The sequence below is a fragment of the Megalobrama amblycephala genome, linkage group LG10, assembly GCF_018812025.1.
Source record: "Megalobrama amblycephala isolate DHTTF-2021 linkage group LG10, ASM1881202v1, whole genome shotgun sequence".
Taxonomy (NCBI): Eukaryota; Metazoa; Chordata; class Actinopteri; order Cypriniformes; family Xenocyprididae; genus Megalobrama; species Megalobrama amblycephala.
This window is the reverse complement of record NC_063053.1, coordinates 2029976-2047242: the sequence shown is the minus strand read 5'-3', so window position 1 is coordinate 2047242 and position 17267 is coordinate 2029976. Positions and strand designations below refer to the sequence as shown.

Sequence of the window (17267 nt, the reverse complement as noted above, 5' to 3'; positions counted from 1 at the left end):
ATCTCATAATAAGATGGACGTCATTTGAAATCTGAGACTTTGCTTCATATCAAAAGTAACAAAGCACAAAGATTTCAGTTGATAAATGAGCAGAATATGTAAACAGACTAGACTAATCAATTCTTGGGATTTAAGAATCGATATCGGTTCATAAAATTGAGAATCGATTAAAATCAAGAAATCAATATTTTTTTACCCAGCCCTAGTTCGCACACTTTCAAGTGCAAAAAGTATATTAATGAGGCTATTTATTGGTGGAAGGAAAAAAAATAGATTTCCCACTTTCAATGCTTTATTATCTGGTATGATCCTAATTTTGCATAATATATACAGTAGGGGTGTGACGCAGGAGTTCACAAAAACAAGAAGATTTGTACACAGTATTTTTAAGAAATCCTCAGTGACGAAATGCATGACTAGAAAAATAGTCTGCATGTGCATTTGAAATGTTTTAACTAATCATCTTGTAATGAATGTCATTTCAGTTCACTTTCTGAGTATGAATTATCATATGCAGTAAAAGACAACAATACTCTCAAGCACTGCCACAAACTCAGCTGACTGGCTTTCAAAATGCAGGGTTTGAATGCATGCTCATGTTTTACTTCCACTTTCGCAATCGCACATACTCTGTGAATAGGGAATGGCGGTGCTGAGCATGAATGAGACATTTGTCCAATGCTTTTAGGCTCTGTTGTGCAACGAATCCTCCGCCATGGTCTCGTCAGTCATCTCGTCACTTACTCTCGTCACGTGATCAGTGAACTCTGATTCCTGCTGCACTACGTACGACTCTGCAGCTCCTGTTGGATGAGCTGGATGGAATTGAACTGACCGTTATCCAACTGAATTAAATGGTTTTTATTAGTTAAAAAAAGCAAAACGGCAGTGGAGGCATGTTGTAACCGTAGCGTTGGCATATTCTATCCTAATTTCATCCTCACACTCCATCAAGGCAATATCACGAGACGGCTTTTGACCTCTGAGAAATCTCGTCACGTTTTAATCTCACGAGATCTCATCACACCCCTAATAGATTGTGAATTAAAATGCCACTCAGGCTTCAGTCAAGAAATGTTTTTAAAAAATTATATTATTTTGTCTATCAAAGATATAAGCAGTTTTTCCTAAAAACATGACTGTCAAGTTAGAGATGCTTTAATGTGCATGAATTCCCACTTTATGCGTGTGCTTGGAACTTTTTTCTTTATCCAGTGTGACCTTTCGGTGTTGGTGTTAAATATAAAGGTTATTGAGGTTATTAATATGCTATATTATTCAGAAACAAGTTTTTTTTTTTTAATGCAATGTATATTTAATTTTTTATTTTTTACAGATGAGGCAGATCCTGCCGAGATGGTTGCAGAAGAATCCGGTCAAGGTGCTCAAAATAGTCCGTACCAACTTCGAAGAAAATCTCTGTTACCGAAGAGAACAGCTTGTCCAACAAAGACTAACATGGAGGTGTGTAAATGCTGCTCAACATCAAATTAGCATGTTAGGAAGTGGGGATGCACCGAAATGAAAATTCTTGGCCGAAACCGAAAACCAAAAAAGAGGAAACCAAGGCCGAAAACCGAAAGAAATTATGCCAATTATTAGTGCATTTATGGCTATGACTGTGTAGGGTTGCAAAATTCCAGGAATTTTCAAAGCTGGAAACTTTCCATGGGAATTAACGGGAATAAATGGGAATTAACGGGAATATATGGGAATTAACGGGAATATATGGGAATTAACGGGAATTAATGGGAATAAACAGGGAATTTGCAAAACTGCAGGTTAGCCTATAACAGGGTACTTAAATGTAGTTGAAAAAAACATCTTGCACCATATTTAATGCAATTTTAGTTTAATTTTTTACCATTCACATTCCTCACACGGCACACTGCAGGGCTATTGAGGCCACACCCCCTGCGTGTACTGTGCTTCCCCCAGTCCATAACATGCACATTTGATCAAAAATACAGAAAAAAATTGTAATATCGTGAAACATAACTACAATTTAAAATAATGGTATAATAATTGATATACATAAAAATATAATTTATTTCTGTGATCAAAGCTGAATTTTAAGCATCATTTCTCCATCCTTCAGTGTCACATGATCCTTCAGATATCATTCTAACATGCCAACACAACTGTTTCCAACAATGATAATAACAAATAAGTATCAAATCAGCTAAATTAGACTGATTTCTGAAGGATCATGTGACACTGAAATAAATAACACATAACAATTGCTGCAATAAAAATATATTTACATATTTACTAAATTAAGATTAATTAAATGCAAAAAATAAATAACTGTTATTTCATGTTATGACCAAACAAAATGTTTATATTTGTTTTTATATGATACATTTTATATAAATATTATAAATCTGTATAAATTTCCCAAAATTTCCAATTAATTCCCATAAATTCGCATAAATTCCTGTCAAGTTTCCAAATTGGAATATTTCCAAAATTCCCCAGGTTAAGTTCCCATGGAAAGTTTCCGGAAAGTTTCCGGAAATTTACCGGAAACTTTCCGCCCCTTTGCAACCCTATGACTGTGTACTAACTTTACTAAAATCAAGGCATTGCAATTGCGTAAATTAATATTAAAGTTTCAAAGAATAAATCAATTACAAATTATGCAAATATTTATTTAGCACATTGCAACAATGCACAGTATAAAATAAAATTCAAACTAAAGAAATATAGTTTGATAATGTCCTGTACATTCTCCGTCTCCACGCGGGTTCTCCGCATCCACTCCGGCCTGGATCGTTTCTCGTGCGCGCTGCTTTATTTCCGCATCAAAGTAATGGTCTTTATAACGCGGATCAATTACAGTCGCGATGAAGTGCAGAGGATCCGAATAGATCTCAGTGAAACGTGTGTTGACAGACTCTAAGAGTGTACTTTTCATTGTTTTCACTCTGTGGTCCGTCTCAACCACTTAGCTTAGGAGACGCTTTAGTGTTTTTCTGTTTGCGTCATCACAACTTTTCGGCCGTATTGTTTCGGTGATAAAAGTCTTTCGGCCGAAAAACAAAAATGCACTTTTGGGCCATTTTCGGCCAAAAATTTTTGGTGGCCGAATATTCGGTGCATACCTATTAGGAAGTGTAGTATGCATAAAAATTGTCTGCAATATTAATTTAGGCTGAAAAGATAACAACAGTTTTAATGCAATGTTTTATTTTTTCCCAAATTCCATTTTTTTTGTTTTTATGGTTAAAATAATCTTTATTAATCAAAAAGCATGTCTAATTACAATAATTAATTAGTTATAATGAAGGTTATACAACCGTTTTGTTTTCAATTTTAATTTTAATTTTAATTATTTTAATGGTTTTAGTAATAAAATGTGTCTAACCAATTGAATTCATAAAACTTTTTTTTTTTTTTTTTTTTTTTTTTATACAATAAAAGGGCCTTGTGGAATGTTTTTATTTTTCGCTTTAATATTCACAGACACTAGTCCATATCGCGATTCAGCCCTACTTTTGATTAATTCATCCAAAATTTGCCAAATTCCATGACATTCCACATTATACTGTTAATTCCGTTTTTAAGACTGGATTCTGTGATTCCCTTCGGGTTTTCTGCATGAAATACAGGCATGCAGGATTCATGTTTAAATAGTCTTTTTGCGGTTTAATATTCAGACACTAGTTTGTATCGCAATTTAATTTAAGTGCACTGACCTGCTTTTAATTCATTCATCAAAAATTTGACAAATTCCGTGACATTCCGCGTTATGTAGTAAATTCCGTTTTTATGATTCCGTGATCGCGGAAATTATAGGGCCCTACATTCCACATTATACTGTTAATTCCATTTTTAAGACTGGATTCTGTGATTCCCTTCGGATTTTCTGTGTGAAATAAAAAGAGTTGAGCATGAATGTGTTTTGTATGTGCCATAACTAACAGATGCAAACTCTTCTTGTTCAAAGGGTGCTTCCACGTCAACAACAGAAAACTTTGGGCATCGGGCAAAACGTGCCAGAGTGTCGGGAAAATCACAAGATTTGCCTGGTAACGGACATTAGACATGATGTTGCCTACAGTTGATATCAGCTTTAGATGACTTTCCTTTAACGCTGGTTCTCTTCCGCTCCAGTCACCCCGGCGGAGCAGTACCTGCAGGTCAAGCTTCCGGACGAGGTGGTCCTAAAAATCTTCTCCTATCTGTTGGAGCAGGACCTGTGTCGAGCGGCCTGTGTGTGTAAACGATTTAGTGAATTAGCCAATGACCCCATCCTCTGGTAAGTTAGGCATTTGGACTAAAATGTGTGTGTTTTTTTTAAGTTTTCTCAATCAACAAATCAGCCTTTTTAGCCAAAAAGATTAAAAATGTTTAGAGAGAAAAAAGTTTTCGAACCTTCTAGTGGTTCCCATCATGGGATCATATTTATTTTTTTGTTTTGATCAAATTTTATTAATTAAAAAGCTCGTAAACATACTTTATGACTAGAAAAATCATTTAAAACATTATATTGGCATTCAAATGGTTCTTTAAAATTGATCTATATCAAACCCATCAATACTGAACCTTTTTTCAAAGAGTGTAGTGTTTTTGTACGGATCATTGATCTTGATTCTTGATCTAATCTGGTCTGCAGGAAGAGACTCTACATGGAGGTTTTCGAGTACACGCGTCCCATGATGCACCCCGAGTCTGGAAAGTTCTACCAGATCAACCCAGAGGAGTATGAACAGCCCAATCCCTGGAAGGAGAGCTTCCAGCAACTGGTACTGATCCCCATTTATGATGCTAAAAATCATAATTTAGTATTTTTTCCATGCTCTCTCTGTCCTTTTACTATTATACGAGCTATTTTTGTCATTCTCATTTGACTGCGAGTGCTTGTGTATTGTGTGTTTAATAGCCTCAGAGCAAGCATAAGAGTACTAATCTGAGAAATGAGTGATTTAGTCTTTTCCCCCTGAACCCAAAAGCGGACAGATGGTGTCGTAATGTGATAATTAGAGAGTTCTTGACATGTCGGTAATCATTAGTTTCATCAGTGAGCTTTACAAGAGCATATTACTGACTGACGGATCGCTGACCTTTGTGTTTGCAGTATAAAGGTGCTCATGTGAAGCCTGGCTTCGCAGAACATTTCTACAGTAACCCGGCCAGATACAAGGGACGAGAAAACATGCTGGTGAGTTCTGTAGATGGATTATATGCTTTGATTATTCATTATATGGATGTTGTTAAGCATCAAGCATCAACAAGTTGCTGGCTGCACTTCACCTAACGGCCACCGGTGTCGCTAATAACAAGGGTTTCTGAATTCTACATATCGCCTCTTTAATATTCAGTGCTAGGAGTTGCTTCAGCTGCTTCAAATGTGTCTCAGTCTTTATTTTGTAATTTCGAGTCGGAAAGATTTTTGTAATTTTGCAACTCTTTCCTCAGTATTATGACACCATTGAAGACGCTCTGGGAGGGGTTCAGGAAGCCCACTTTGACGGTTTGATATTTGTCCACTCTGGCATCTACACAGATGAATGGATCTACATCGAGTCGCCCATCACGATGATTGGTGCTGGTATGAGAATATATGTGAAGATTTTCTGTTCAAAAGTTTGGGGTCAATAAGATTTCTTAATCTTCTTAAAAGAAGTCTCTTCTGCTCACCAAGGCTTCATTTGTTTGATCAAAATTACAGTAAAAACGGTAATATTATGAAATATTATTACAATTTATAATTTTTGTATGGGAATATATTGTAAACTGCATTTTCAGCATCATTACTCCAGTCTTCAGTGTCACATGATCCTTCAGAAATCATTCTAATATGATGATTTGCTGCTCAAGAAACATTTCTGATTATTATCAATGTTGAAAACAGTTGTGCTGCTTCATATGTTTGTGGAAACTGATTTTTTTTAAGATTCTTTCATAAATAGAAAGTATAAAAGAACAACATTTATTTGAAATAGAAATCTTTTTAACAATATAAATGTTTTTACTGTCACTTTTGATCAATTTAATGCGTCCTCGCTGAATATAAACATTAATTTCTTAAAAATTATTAGATTTTCCTCCTAAATATTAATCTTACATGTGCTTTTGCAGCTCCGGGGAAAGTAGCGGATAAAGTCATCATCGAGAACACTAGAGATTCAACGTTTGTGTTCATGGAGGGGTCAGAGGACGCGTATGTAGGATATATGACAATAAAGGTGAGTTTCTTCAGTAAAAGAAGGTTGACCTAAATATGAAAATCCTGTAATCATTTACTCACCTTCATGTCGTCCCAAACCTGTATGTTCTTCATGCACGGGAAAACAAAATGGTGGTTTTTTTTGTAAGATGTGCATTATCTGTTGCAGTTCAATCCTGATGACAAATCAGCTCAACATCACAACGCTCATCACTGCCTGGAGATCACCGTCAACTGCAGCCCCATCATTGACCACTGCATCATCCGCAGTACCTGCACAGGTAGCCACAGCTTGCTGCTTTCTTTTCTCTCCATTTATATTAAGGTTTTACTATCGTCATAGTATGCTGTACCCTGTACATAAGTACAATGAAACTCTTACTTGGAAGCTTCTCGGAGAGCAAGAAAACATACAATGTGCAAAAATTAACAGTTAAAGGGTTAGTTCACCCAAAAATGAATTACGTTCCACACACGTAAGACCTTCATTCATCTTCAGAACACAAATTAAGATATTTTTGATGAAATCCGATGGCTCAGTGAAGATAATTAACACTTTCAGTGCCCAGAAAGCAACTAAAAACATATTTAAAACAGATCATGTGACTACAGTGGTTCAACATTAATGTTATGAAGTGACGAGAATAATTTTTGTGTGGCAAAAAAAACAAATAACGTCTTTATTCAACAATATCTAGTGATGGGCGATTTCAAAACACTGAGATCTTTACGAATCTTTTGTTTCGAATCAGTGGTTCGGAGCGTGCATCAAACTGCCAAAGTCACGCCCCCCCAGTGGTGAACCATTGAAATTTCGAAACACTTATGACGTAACGAAGCCTTGTTTACTGAAATCACATGACTTTGGCAGTTTGGTACATGCTCGGAATCACTGATTCGAAACAAAAGATTCGTAAAGATCTCAGTGTTTTGAAATCGTCCATCACTAGATATTGTTGAATAAAGTCGTTATTTATTTATTTTTGTACAAACAAAGCACTCGCGTCACTTCATAAAATTGAGGTTAAACCACTGGAGTCACATGGAGTACTTTAATGATGTCTTTACTACTTTTCTGGGGCTTGAAAGTGGTAGTTCATCAAAAAGATCTTAATTTCTGTTCCGAAGATGAACGAAGGTTTTAAGGATGTGGAAGAGCACAAGGGTAAATAGTGCTGTATCTACAAGAATGTATAATTTATGTCTTTAAAACATACTACTAGAGCTGCATGATTATGGGTAAATTGAGAATCACTACTTTTTTAAAAATAGAAATCACAATTCTCCCACGATTCTGAATAGACCACTAAAACAAAACGTCATTTACTAGAGTTTTTTTAAATCGGTTGAATGAATGATTCAATGACTCACTCATAAAGACTCCTTGTTTTATTACTGGATGAATCAGTGTTTTTGAACAAATCTCGTGAATGAGTGATTCAATGACAAATACATTCTCTTGTCGCCACCTACTGGTGTAACGGTGTAATTGATACAATCTGTATTTGATGCATCAAGTTGCTTTCAAAAAGTTAATATACTCTATTTTGATCACTACAGTAGACATCAGTGTATAAACTTTTACCCCATTTGTGATCATTTGAATGATTGTAACACACAAATAATGATACTGTGTGGTTGAAAAGACTGTTTGTGAAGTTGTTTCATACTCATACATGACAACTGCTCTCTCTGGGTCAGCAGCAGCGCCAGCGCAGATCTGAATCGGTGTGATCATACTTGTCAAAGGTTTAATAGACATAGCTGAATCTTTAGGAATAAAATCGCATGGGTGTTTGAATTGAGATTGATTAATCGTGCAGCTTTACTTACTACTACCACTACTCATAATAATATATTGCATGTTTGTTGTAGTGCTCAATAGTGAATGTCCAGAAGTCAAGCATCGTCATTACTGTGGCTCATAATTGTGGTTAGGTATTTAAATCAGCACGATTTGTCCACTGCACTGCTTATTAATTGCTTTTCCTGAGTAAACAAAACATGCATATGACCTCAAATCATGTGTATTTAGAGATTTTTGAATTGCATTTTCATTTCTGAATCCCTTCTGTTGAGTGTGTGATGCTAACGGCCGTGTGTTATCTGTGTGCAGTGGGCTCTGCGGTGTGTGTCAGCGGCCAGGGAGCGTCACCCACCATCAAACACTGTAACATCAGTGACTGTGAGAATGTAGGGCTCTATATCACGGACCACGCGCAGGTAACATGAAGCTCTGTCCCCAGTATACCGTCAGATTGGTCCTCTGTAGCAGACGAATCACTCTCTGTTTGCTCTGCAGGGCATTTACGAAGACAACGAGATATCCAATAATGCTCTAGCAGGGATCTGGGTGAAAAACCACGGCAATCCCATCATCAGACGGAACCACATCCATCACGGCAGAGATGTCGGGGTGTTCACGTTTGACCATGGCATGGTAAAAACGCTTTGTGTCTCTGCACACTGTTTGTGTCTGCGAGTTAAGAGTCTTAGTGGTTGTTTTTTTCTCTTAATCATCCATGGACTGATGATATATGAGTCATGAGGGATATTCAGAATTAACATTTTAGTCTTAATTATATATTAATATAATTTAAATATGTAATTTTTTAAGTTTTCCTTTTATTTTTAGTTTTCCTGCTGTTATTAGTAGTTTATGTGCTTTGTCAATTTCTTTTTAGCTTTTATTTATTTATTTTAAATTTTGGTACTTCAGTTTATTTTATTTCAGTTAGTTGACAAGGAAACATTTAAAAAAATTATCATCTAATATTTATATTTTAGCTCTATTTTCAATTAATGAAATATTATTTTTTTGTTATTTTAGTTATTTATATACTATATAGTATTATAAATATTTTGAATTGGCTTTTATTTTATATTTTCTGTTATTTAAATTTTAACTTATTTGTTATTTGTGTTTGTCATTTTTATTAGTTTTTTAGTATTTCTATTTAGCTTTAATTCATTTTTATTTCTGTTTTAGTTTTAGTACTTCAGCTCAGTTAGTTGCCAAGGCAACATTTCTAATTTGCTTGTTTTTTAAATTTATCATTAATATTTCAATTTTATTTCAGCTCTATTTTCGATTAATACAATTTATTCCTTTTTTTGTTGTTATTTATATGCTATATAGTATTCATTAATATTTGAATTGGCTTTTATTTTATATTTTCAGTTTTCACTTACATTTTTAATTTATTTATTATTTATATACTATTATAGGATTTATTGGGTTTTTATTTATATCCCTTGTGCAACCTTATGGACATTTTTGTCCATTTCAGTTTTGTTTTTTGTTATAAGTGTGCCTTTGTTAATGCCAACTACATGAATTTTGGCTCAGGTGTTTGTTTTTATTGGAATTTTAATATTTGACCCTCATTTCCTTCAAAAAAAACAATTTTACCCTCTGTACAAAAAATACTCACACTCAGGACCTTAAGGACAAAAATGTCCACATTGAAACCCATTAAAACTGCAATTTTTTAACCCAGGGCCATTTGACTATAAAAATGATACAATATTTGCAAATAGGCATTCATTCTATCGGCAAGGCTTCAAATTTTACATTTTTACCATTTTTTTACTAGATTGTGCCATATTTTCAAATCTGGCATATAAAAGAATTACTCGCTTTATTTGTGTTTTCTGCTTATGCATATTATAGAGTCAATTTGAAAAATAATGCAGCTATAATTGTGTGGGTATGTTGGTAAGGATGTCAGAGTGTAGTTTGCATGTGTTTACTGAAAATTTAATGTGTGTATTTAGTTTGAAAGAAATTATATTGTACTGGCAATCAAAAATCCCACTCCATGAATGAGTCAAACCCTTGGCAGGGTCATAGGGCCATGTGAAAACTATGAAAAAGGTCAAAGAAGGGTAATGAGCTTTGAGGTTTTTCTTTTTCGACCAAACACGCATCTTAACCCTTGATTGCACTTTTTCACTTGTTATTGTTTTTGTACGGAGATAAAAGGTACGCTTGAATTTGAAGTAGAAGTTCAGAAGCCCCTAAACACATTGTTTTAGTTTTCGCCACAAGAAAATGCTGATTGTTTAGTCTGGTAGATTTTATACAAAGTTTGAGTTCACACAGGTGTTCTCACAGCCAAACCTATAAATATGTGGTGCTTGAGGGGTTGATCATTTCATTGTTTGCAAGGTGAAGAGACGTTAGTCAGCAGAGGAGCTAGTGTTGCCCACTGACAGTGAGCACACAGGTGCATTAGAAGCTGAGGATGTAAAGAAACCGATTTGTAAAGCTTTAAAATTCTGAAAATGAATGAATGTTTGGTAATTATGAATAGAAGAGATGCTGATTTAAAAAAAAAAAGAGTCAGTGGAAGTGGAAAAAATATTAATATATCATATTTCTATGACAGTTTTTTGGCATGGACATTTTTGTCCATTGTCCATTATGTCCATTATAACTAACACCCAAGTGTTAAAAAAAAATCTGACACTACATAAAAAATATAAATGCCTCAAAATTAATGTTGTTCTTCATTGACCCACCCAAGAATCTAATAAGCAAAGAATAAAATTCTGCTTAGCATTTAGTTTATGAAAATAAACTACTGTTTTTAATTTTTTCATAAAAAAACACCTATGGCATTATGTAAACAAACCAGCATTTTAAGGGTTACAGTTCTTAAAATGAATGAATATTTGGTATCTATGGATAGAACAGATGCTGGTTAAAAAATTGACATCAGTGAAAGTGGGAAAAAAAATTAATAAATCATATTTCTATGACAGTTTTTTGGCATGGACATTTTTTGTCCATTTTGCACCTATGTGTAACTTTTTTTTTTTTTTTTTTTTTTTTTTTTTTTTTTTTTTGAATGCACAAGGGATATTTTTAGTTTTCACTTAAATTTTAGTTTATGTATTTGTTATTTGCGTTTGTCGTTTTTATTCGTTATTTAGTATTTCTATTTAGTTTTAATTTATTTTTATTTCTGACTCGCATTCTAAATTATGATGCAATACATGCTATAAAGTATATACTGCATTCCACATTCTATTTATTATGTTTTAAATGATATATATAAAACAATAACCATGTTAAACTGTTCATTTTTGCCTTTTTTTGCTCAAAATATCCTTGTTTTGTAGTTTACAGAAAACTTGTATACTTGCACCGCATACTGCATTTCAAGTGAGAGTAGTATGTAATTCTGAACGTGGCAAAAACACTGCGAGTCTGGTTTTCGTGACTCTCTGGCTCCCTCTGCAGGGCTACTTTGAAAGCTGCAACATCCACAGGAACCGGATAGCAGGTTTCGAGGTGAAGGCGTATGCTAACCCTACAGTAGTGCGCTGCGAGATCCATCACGGACAGACGGGCGGCATCTACGTGCACGAGAAGGGCCGAGGCCAGTTCATCGAGAACAAGATCTATGCAAACAACTTTGCGGGTGTGTGGATTACCTCAAACAGCGACCCCACGATCAGGTGATTTAATAGACATAAGTATATGATTTCTGATGTCTAATCATATCAGGATCTGTACAGTGATAACCTCTCGTCCGATCAATCGCAGGGGTAACGCCATATTTAATGGCAACCAGGGTGGTGTTTACATATTCGGCGACGGCCGAGGTCTCATCGAAGGGAACGACATCTATGGCAACGCTTTAGCTGGAATCCAGATCCGGACCAACAGCTGTCCGATCGTCCGGCACAACAAGATCCACGACGGACAGCATGGAGGCATCTATGTGGTGAGAGAACAGACGAAAAGACATATTATTATTCAGAGAATCACAAACTTATTTTGTAAGTCACATGACACACGTAATCTTTTTTAGGAAATGTTTTACGTTTTTATCTCTTATGCTCACCGATGCTGCATTTATTTGCTCAATAAAAACAGTAATATTGCAAAATATTATTACATATATTATGGTCACACTTTAGATTAGGGTCCAGTTCTCACTATAAATAACTATTAACTATGACTTCCCTCAATAAACTCCTAATTTGCTGCTTTTTAATATTAAGTTAAGTTCAGGTATTGGGAAGTTTTAAGGGATGTAGAATATGATCATGCAGAATAAGGCATTAATATCTGCTTTATAAGTACTAATAAACAGCCAATATCATAGTAATATGCATGATAATAAGCAACTAGTTCATAGTGAGAATTGGATCCTAAATTAAAGTGTTACTATATTATTAAATATATATGATATATTATTAAATATATATGATATATTATTAAATAAAATGACATATTATTGTCATTTTTGATTAATTTAATGCATCCTTGCTGAATAAAGTATAAAAATAAACACTACTCAAAGTATTATTAACACACATTAACTAAATTCTGAAGATTACATTAATATTTAATTTTTAATTCATATTATTACTGTTAATATTGAACATCAAACTGGTTTCTTAGCATTTTCTTTACACAAAGCACAAATTCGGTGCATTTTCCTGCCCTCTTTTGATTGACAGGATATATCAGCCCTGACTATCGGCTGTTTTTAAACTATCAGCAATATGATTATTGGCCGATTGCATGAAACTGAAGTTGTGATAGTCTTTTCTTCTCTATTGTGTCGTATATCCAAGTGAAACTGCTTCTCAAACAAGAAAAAATGTAGGGCGGGGCTTGATTTTGCCTGTGAGGAATTGATTGGATGGTTGTGGTTTGCTATTGGTGGATCTCATGTGAGTGACGGGTTGCCCCGCCCTCATCATCAGAGAAGAGGAAGGGGAAGTTATTCTGATTCAAAGGGCATATGAATTAAAAAAAATAATGACGTGCACGTATAAATCATTTATTATAAATGCTGCAATATTCTGTTCTAGTCGTAATAACCAGGTTGTTCACTAAATCATCAGTGTAGACTGATTTCCCATCTCTCTCTCTGGTTTGCAGCATGAGAAGGGTCAGGGTGTGATCGAGGAGAACGAGGTGTACAGCAACACGCTGGCCGGTGTGTGGGTGACCACGGGCAGCACACCTGTGCTCCGCAGAAACAGGATACACAGTGGAAAACAGGTGCGTACACTTCCGATCTGCATTCAGTCTGTGTGACCTGCTTCCAAATGTTTCCCATTTGGCATTTTATGGCTCAAAAGACCAAACTTGGCATAAGCATGACTGCATGGGTGGCATTTGGGATGGGCTACTCCAGATCGAAGTCTCTTGATCTTCTTGAGGTGATGCATTCAATGTGTTTTTGTCGCAGGTGGGCGTTTATTTCTATGATAATGGTCACGGGGTGCTAGAAGACAACGACATCTATAACCACATGTACTCTGGAGTTCAGATCAGGTCAGTGGCGTCATTTTCAGGTTTAAGAGACTTCAAGAACTATCATGTCGGGCTGGGCGATACTTCAGTTATGAATTTTATTTTCATTTATTATTTTGGCTTTAAACTAATATGACCGTGGTAAAATGATTGTTGTGCCACATTGCGTTTTGCAATAACCACAATTGTGCAATAACAATTATAAATAAAAATAAAATATAAATAAAATAAATAATTGTAAATAAAATAAATTATTTTATTATTATTATTTTTTTTTTTTTCAAAAATTCATTACATAAAAATACACAGGAAAAAAGTAGAAAAAAAGTTGCTCATATTTAACCCTTTTTTGGTTCTGTGTATTTTTATGTAATGAATTTTTGTAAAAAAAAAAAAAAAAAAGTAATTTATTTTATAATTATTTATATTTTATTTTTATTTATAATTGTTATTGCACAACGGAATGTGGCACAACAATCATTTTACCACGGTCATATTAATTGAATATGATCATATTAAAATTATCTAATTTATTTTATTTATAATTTTATATATATATATATATATATATATATATATATATATATATATATATATATATATATATATATATATATATAATTTGTATTATTTTTATTTTATTATTATATTTTTCAAAATACTACTGTTAAAAAGACAAGTTTGTTTTATAATTTTAATAAATGCATGATATTTCCAAAATAAATGAGTAAAATAATTGTGATTATGATCACGATGAGCTCTTAAAAAAAAAAAAAAAAAAAAAAAAAAAAAAAAAAGTAGTGACATAAAATTTAATCTTTTTTTCTTTTCTTTTTGTAGAACTGGCAGCAATCCCAAAATTAGGAGGAATAAGATCTGGGGTGGACAAAATGGAGGAATTCTTGTTTACAATTCAGGTAATGTTTCCTTTTGATGTCTCGATTGATATAAAGGCTCATATTTCTGTTTTGGTCAGAAAAATAAGAGCCTCTGAATCTCTTCTCAGGTTTAGGCTTTATTGAAGACAACGAGATCTTTGACAACGCCATGGCTGGGGTTTGGATTAAGACCGACAGCAATCCCACACTCCGCAGGAACAAGATCCACGACGGGAGGGACGGAGGAATCTGTATATTCAATGGAGGACGAGGTGATGGTCTTATTCATGCTCCATTATGTCTCATGTAATCTCGTACCCCTTTTCCACCAACACAGTTCCAGAGCAGGTTCCCGGCTTGTGTCCGGGCCAGAAAGCTCAGTTCAACTCCGGCCCTAAAATCTTATGGAGCTGAGGATGTCTTGTTGAATGATTGCACTACATTGCTCTTTATATCTAAATATATAAAACTATGCTCGCTAGAGAGCGAGTGAATCAGCAGTTTCAGTTTCATTTCATTTCTGAAAAGGACAGATGAGAGCACTGGGTGTTTATGCCAGCTGCCGGTTCGCTAGAATCACTCCCAGTAAATAAGACATCTGTATTGCAAACCCTTCCATATTGCAGTTGTTTTTAGCGAATACTCCCCAATGCAACGTCATCGCAAAAGAAACCAATGCAGATATTCTGGAAATCTTAAGAGCGGCAAGATCTGAACAGTTGTGATGCTCAGTGTGGACAATCACTTATATCAGACGCAAATAATGGGATCTGCTGAGCAGGTGTGTGCACTTCAGCATCATGATGTTGAATTTGAATGTTGTAGGGTTGCTGGAAGAGAACGATATCTTCAGGAACGCCCAGGCGGGAGTCCTCATTAGCACTAACAGTCACCCTGTGCTGCGCAAGAACAGGATATTCGACGGATTTGCTGCTGGTAAAGTCATTTGTTTTAACAGGAAGTTTTTAGAAGTATATAATTAGGTGTTTTCTAAACATCAACTGAACTTTTTATTTAATTTTTAAAGGTTTTTCCATTTCTGTATTAGCAAATATGCACATTTTAAAAAATAGGGATGCAGGATATATCGGCCACCATATCGGTACCATACTGAAATATATTATCGTTATCGGTCTGATAAGAAAGTTTGGCCGATATATTAAAACCGATAAATAATGGATTATTTCCTCAAGCTGAGACACTTCAGATGTGCACTGTTCACCATGATGGTTATGAATTGCTTGAAATATGATTGAAAATCACTTCAAAAAGGAAAATACAGTAAATGCAACATGTGCAGCGCAAGTCTGTCATATAGATTATATAATATTATAATGAGAACATTATAATTGTGTGCTTGGGACACGGCTTTTAATGCTGAGACTTTAGTTTTAGTAATTACGCTCTCAAAAATTATATAAAATTTGGATTTAGATTTATCGGCCAATATATCGGTTATCGGCTTTCAAATATAAAGAATTATCGGTTATCGGTATAAGCCAAAATGTTCATATTGGTGCATCCCTTGTTAAAAAACATTTCTAAGAACAGTGAGTACAAAATGACTTGTAAGTGCATTTGGAAGTATACATGATAGTATTTATTGTACTGCCATTAATTTATTCTGTAAATGTAAAACAAATGATGACATCAAGTGAACAGGAAGCATGTGGATAAACAAATATCGCTTATGTTTTGTTAGGATTGTCAGCCCTGTTATTATGATTTTCAATAGTAAACATTTTTTGTCTTTTTGTGCAGATTTGTGTGGGCATATATTAATATTTATTAGAGATGCACCGATATATCGGCCAATAATCGGTATTGGCCAATAAAAGCAAATTATATAGTTTAAAAACAGCCGATAGTCAGGGCCGATATATCCTGTCAATCAAAAGAGGGCAGGAAAATGCACTGAATTTGTGCTTTGTGTAAAGAAAATGCTAAGAAACCAGTTAGATGTTCAATATTAATAGTAATATGAATTGAAAACATTCAGAAATCTTCAGAATTTAGTTAATGTGTTAATATTAATTTGAGGAATGTGTTTTTATTTGCATTTCTTTCAAAATATAATACAATAATTAAAATTATAATGATTAATTATTAATCATAATGATATTATTATTAATTTAAAAGAAGGTATAAAAGGCAGAACCCCCAAACTATCGGTATCGGCAGATATCATTCTGAATAATCGGCTATCGGTGGAGAATTGATTTAGCTTGAAATGACACAATGAAATTGATCTGAACTGTTAAAAACTGAAAATGCTTTTTCATACAATCACACAGATTAGATATTCATTATATGCAAAAATTGCTGTTTGCAGGTATTGAGATCACAAATCATGCAACGGCGACTTTAGAAGGCAATCAGATTTTCAACAACCGCTTCGGTGGGTTGTTTCTCGCATCTGGCGTCAACGTCACAATGAAAGGTAAACTGAGAACATTTTGAATTTGCTGACTTTAACGAACTTGAAATGAACCGCGTTCCCCTTTAATCTTCTTTACAGACAACAAAATCATGAACAATCAGGATGCCATTGAGAAAGCGGTGAGCAGAGGTCAGTGCCTGTACAAGATTTCCAGTTACACCAGCTATCCAATGCACGATTTTTACAGGTAACGCTCCTCAGGAATGTCCATTTGAACTCTATGCGTGTAACTTCAGCGGCTGCTTTCTCACTGCTCTGTTTTTCCGTGCAGGTGTCACACCTGTAACACCACAGACCGCAACGCCATCTGTGTGAACTGCATCAAGAAATGCCATCAAGGGCACGACGTAGAATTTATTAGACATGATAGGTCAGTCATGCCCTCCAAATGTTATGATGAGTTTGCTTTGCATTTATTACTAAAAATATTTTGCATTAAAGAAAATAAAGCCTATTTTTAAGGACTTTTTAGATTTATTTTTTTAGAAGAAAATT

General features: G+C 34.5%; 1 protein-coding gene across 1 annotated transcript in view; it reads left to right on the top strand.

Annotated features, from left to right (window-relative positions):
* The window catches only part of fbxo11a (F-box protein 11a), a 41591-nt gene that overhangs the window by 20707 nt on the left and 3617 nt on the right, over positions 1 to 17267 (top strand). The window contains exons 2-21 of the mRNA XM_048203916.1: positions 1337 to 1464; positions 3950 to 4031; positions 4117 to 4261; positions 4619 to 4748; positions 5081 to 5164; positions 5422 to 5554; positions 6085 to 6191; positions 6342 to 6453; positions 8289 to 8395; positions 8475 to 8612; positions 11421 to 11638; positions 11727 to 11907; positions 13077 to 13199; positions 13390 to 13475; positions 14295 to 14371; positions 14461 to 14604; positions 15158 to 15268; positions 16665 to 16772; positions 16851 to 16959; positions 17044 to 17142. Of these exons, the coding sequence (XP_048059873.1) occupies positions 1337 to 1464; positions 3950 to 4031; positions 4117 to 4261; positions 4619 to 4748; positions 5081 to 5164; positions 5422 to 5554; positions 6085 to 6191; positions 6342 to 6453; positions 8289 to 8395; positions 8475 to 8612; positions 11421 to 11638; positions 11727 to 11907; positions 13077 to 13199; positions 13390 to 13475; positions 14295 to 14371; positions 14461 to 14604; positions 15158 to 15268; positions 16665 to 16772; positions 16851 to 16959; positions 17044 to 17142 (2422 nt within the window). The remainder of the gene's footprint in view (positions 1 to 1336; positions 1465 to 3949; positions 4032 to 4116; positions 4262 to 4618; positions 4749 to 5080; positions 5165 to 5421; positions 5555 to 6084; positions 6192 to 6341; positions 6454 to 8288; positions 8396 to 8474; positions 8613 to 11420; positions 11639 to 11726; positions 11908 to 13076; positions 13200 to 13389; positions 13476 to 14294; positions 14372 to 14460; positions 14605 to 15157; positions 15269 to 16664; positions 16773 to 16850; positions 16960 to 17043; positions 17143 to 17267) is intronic.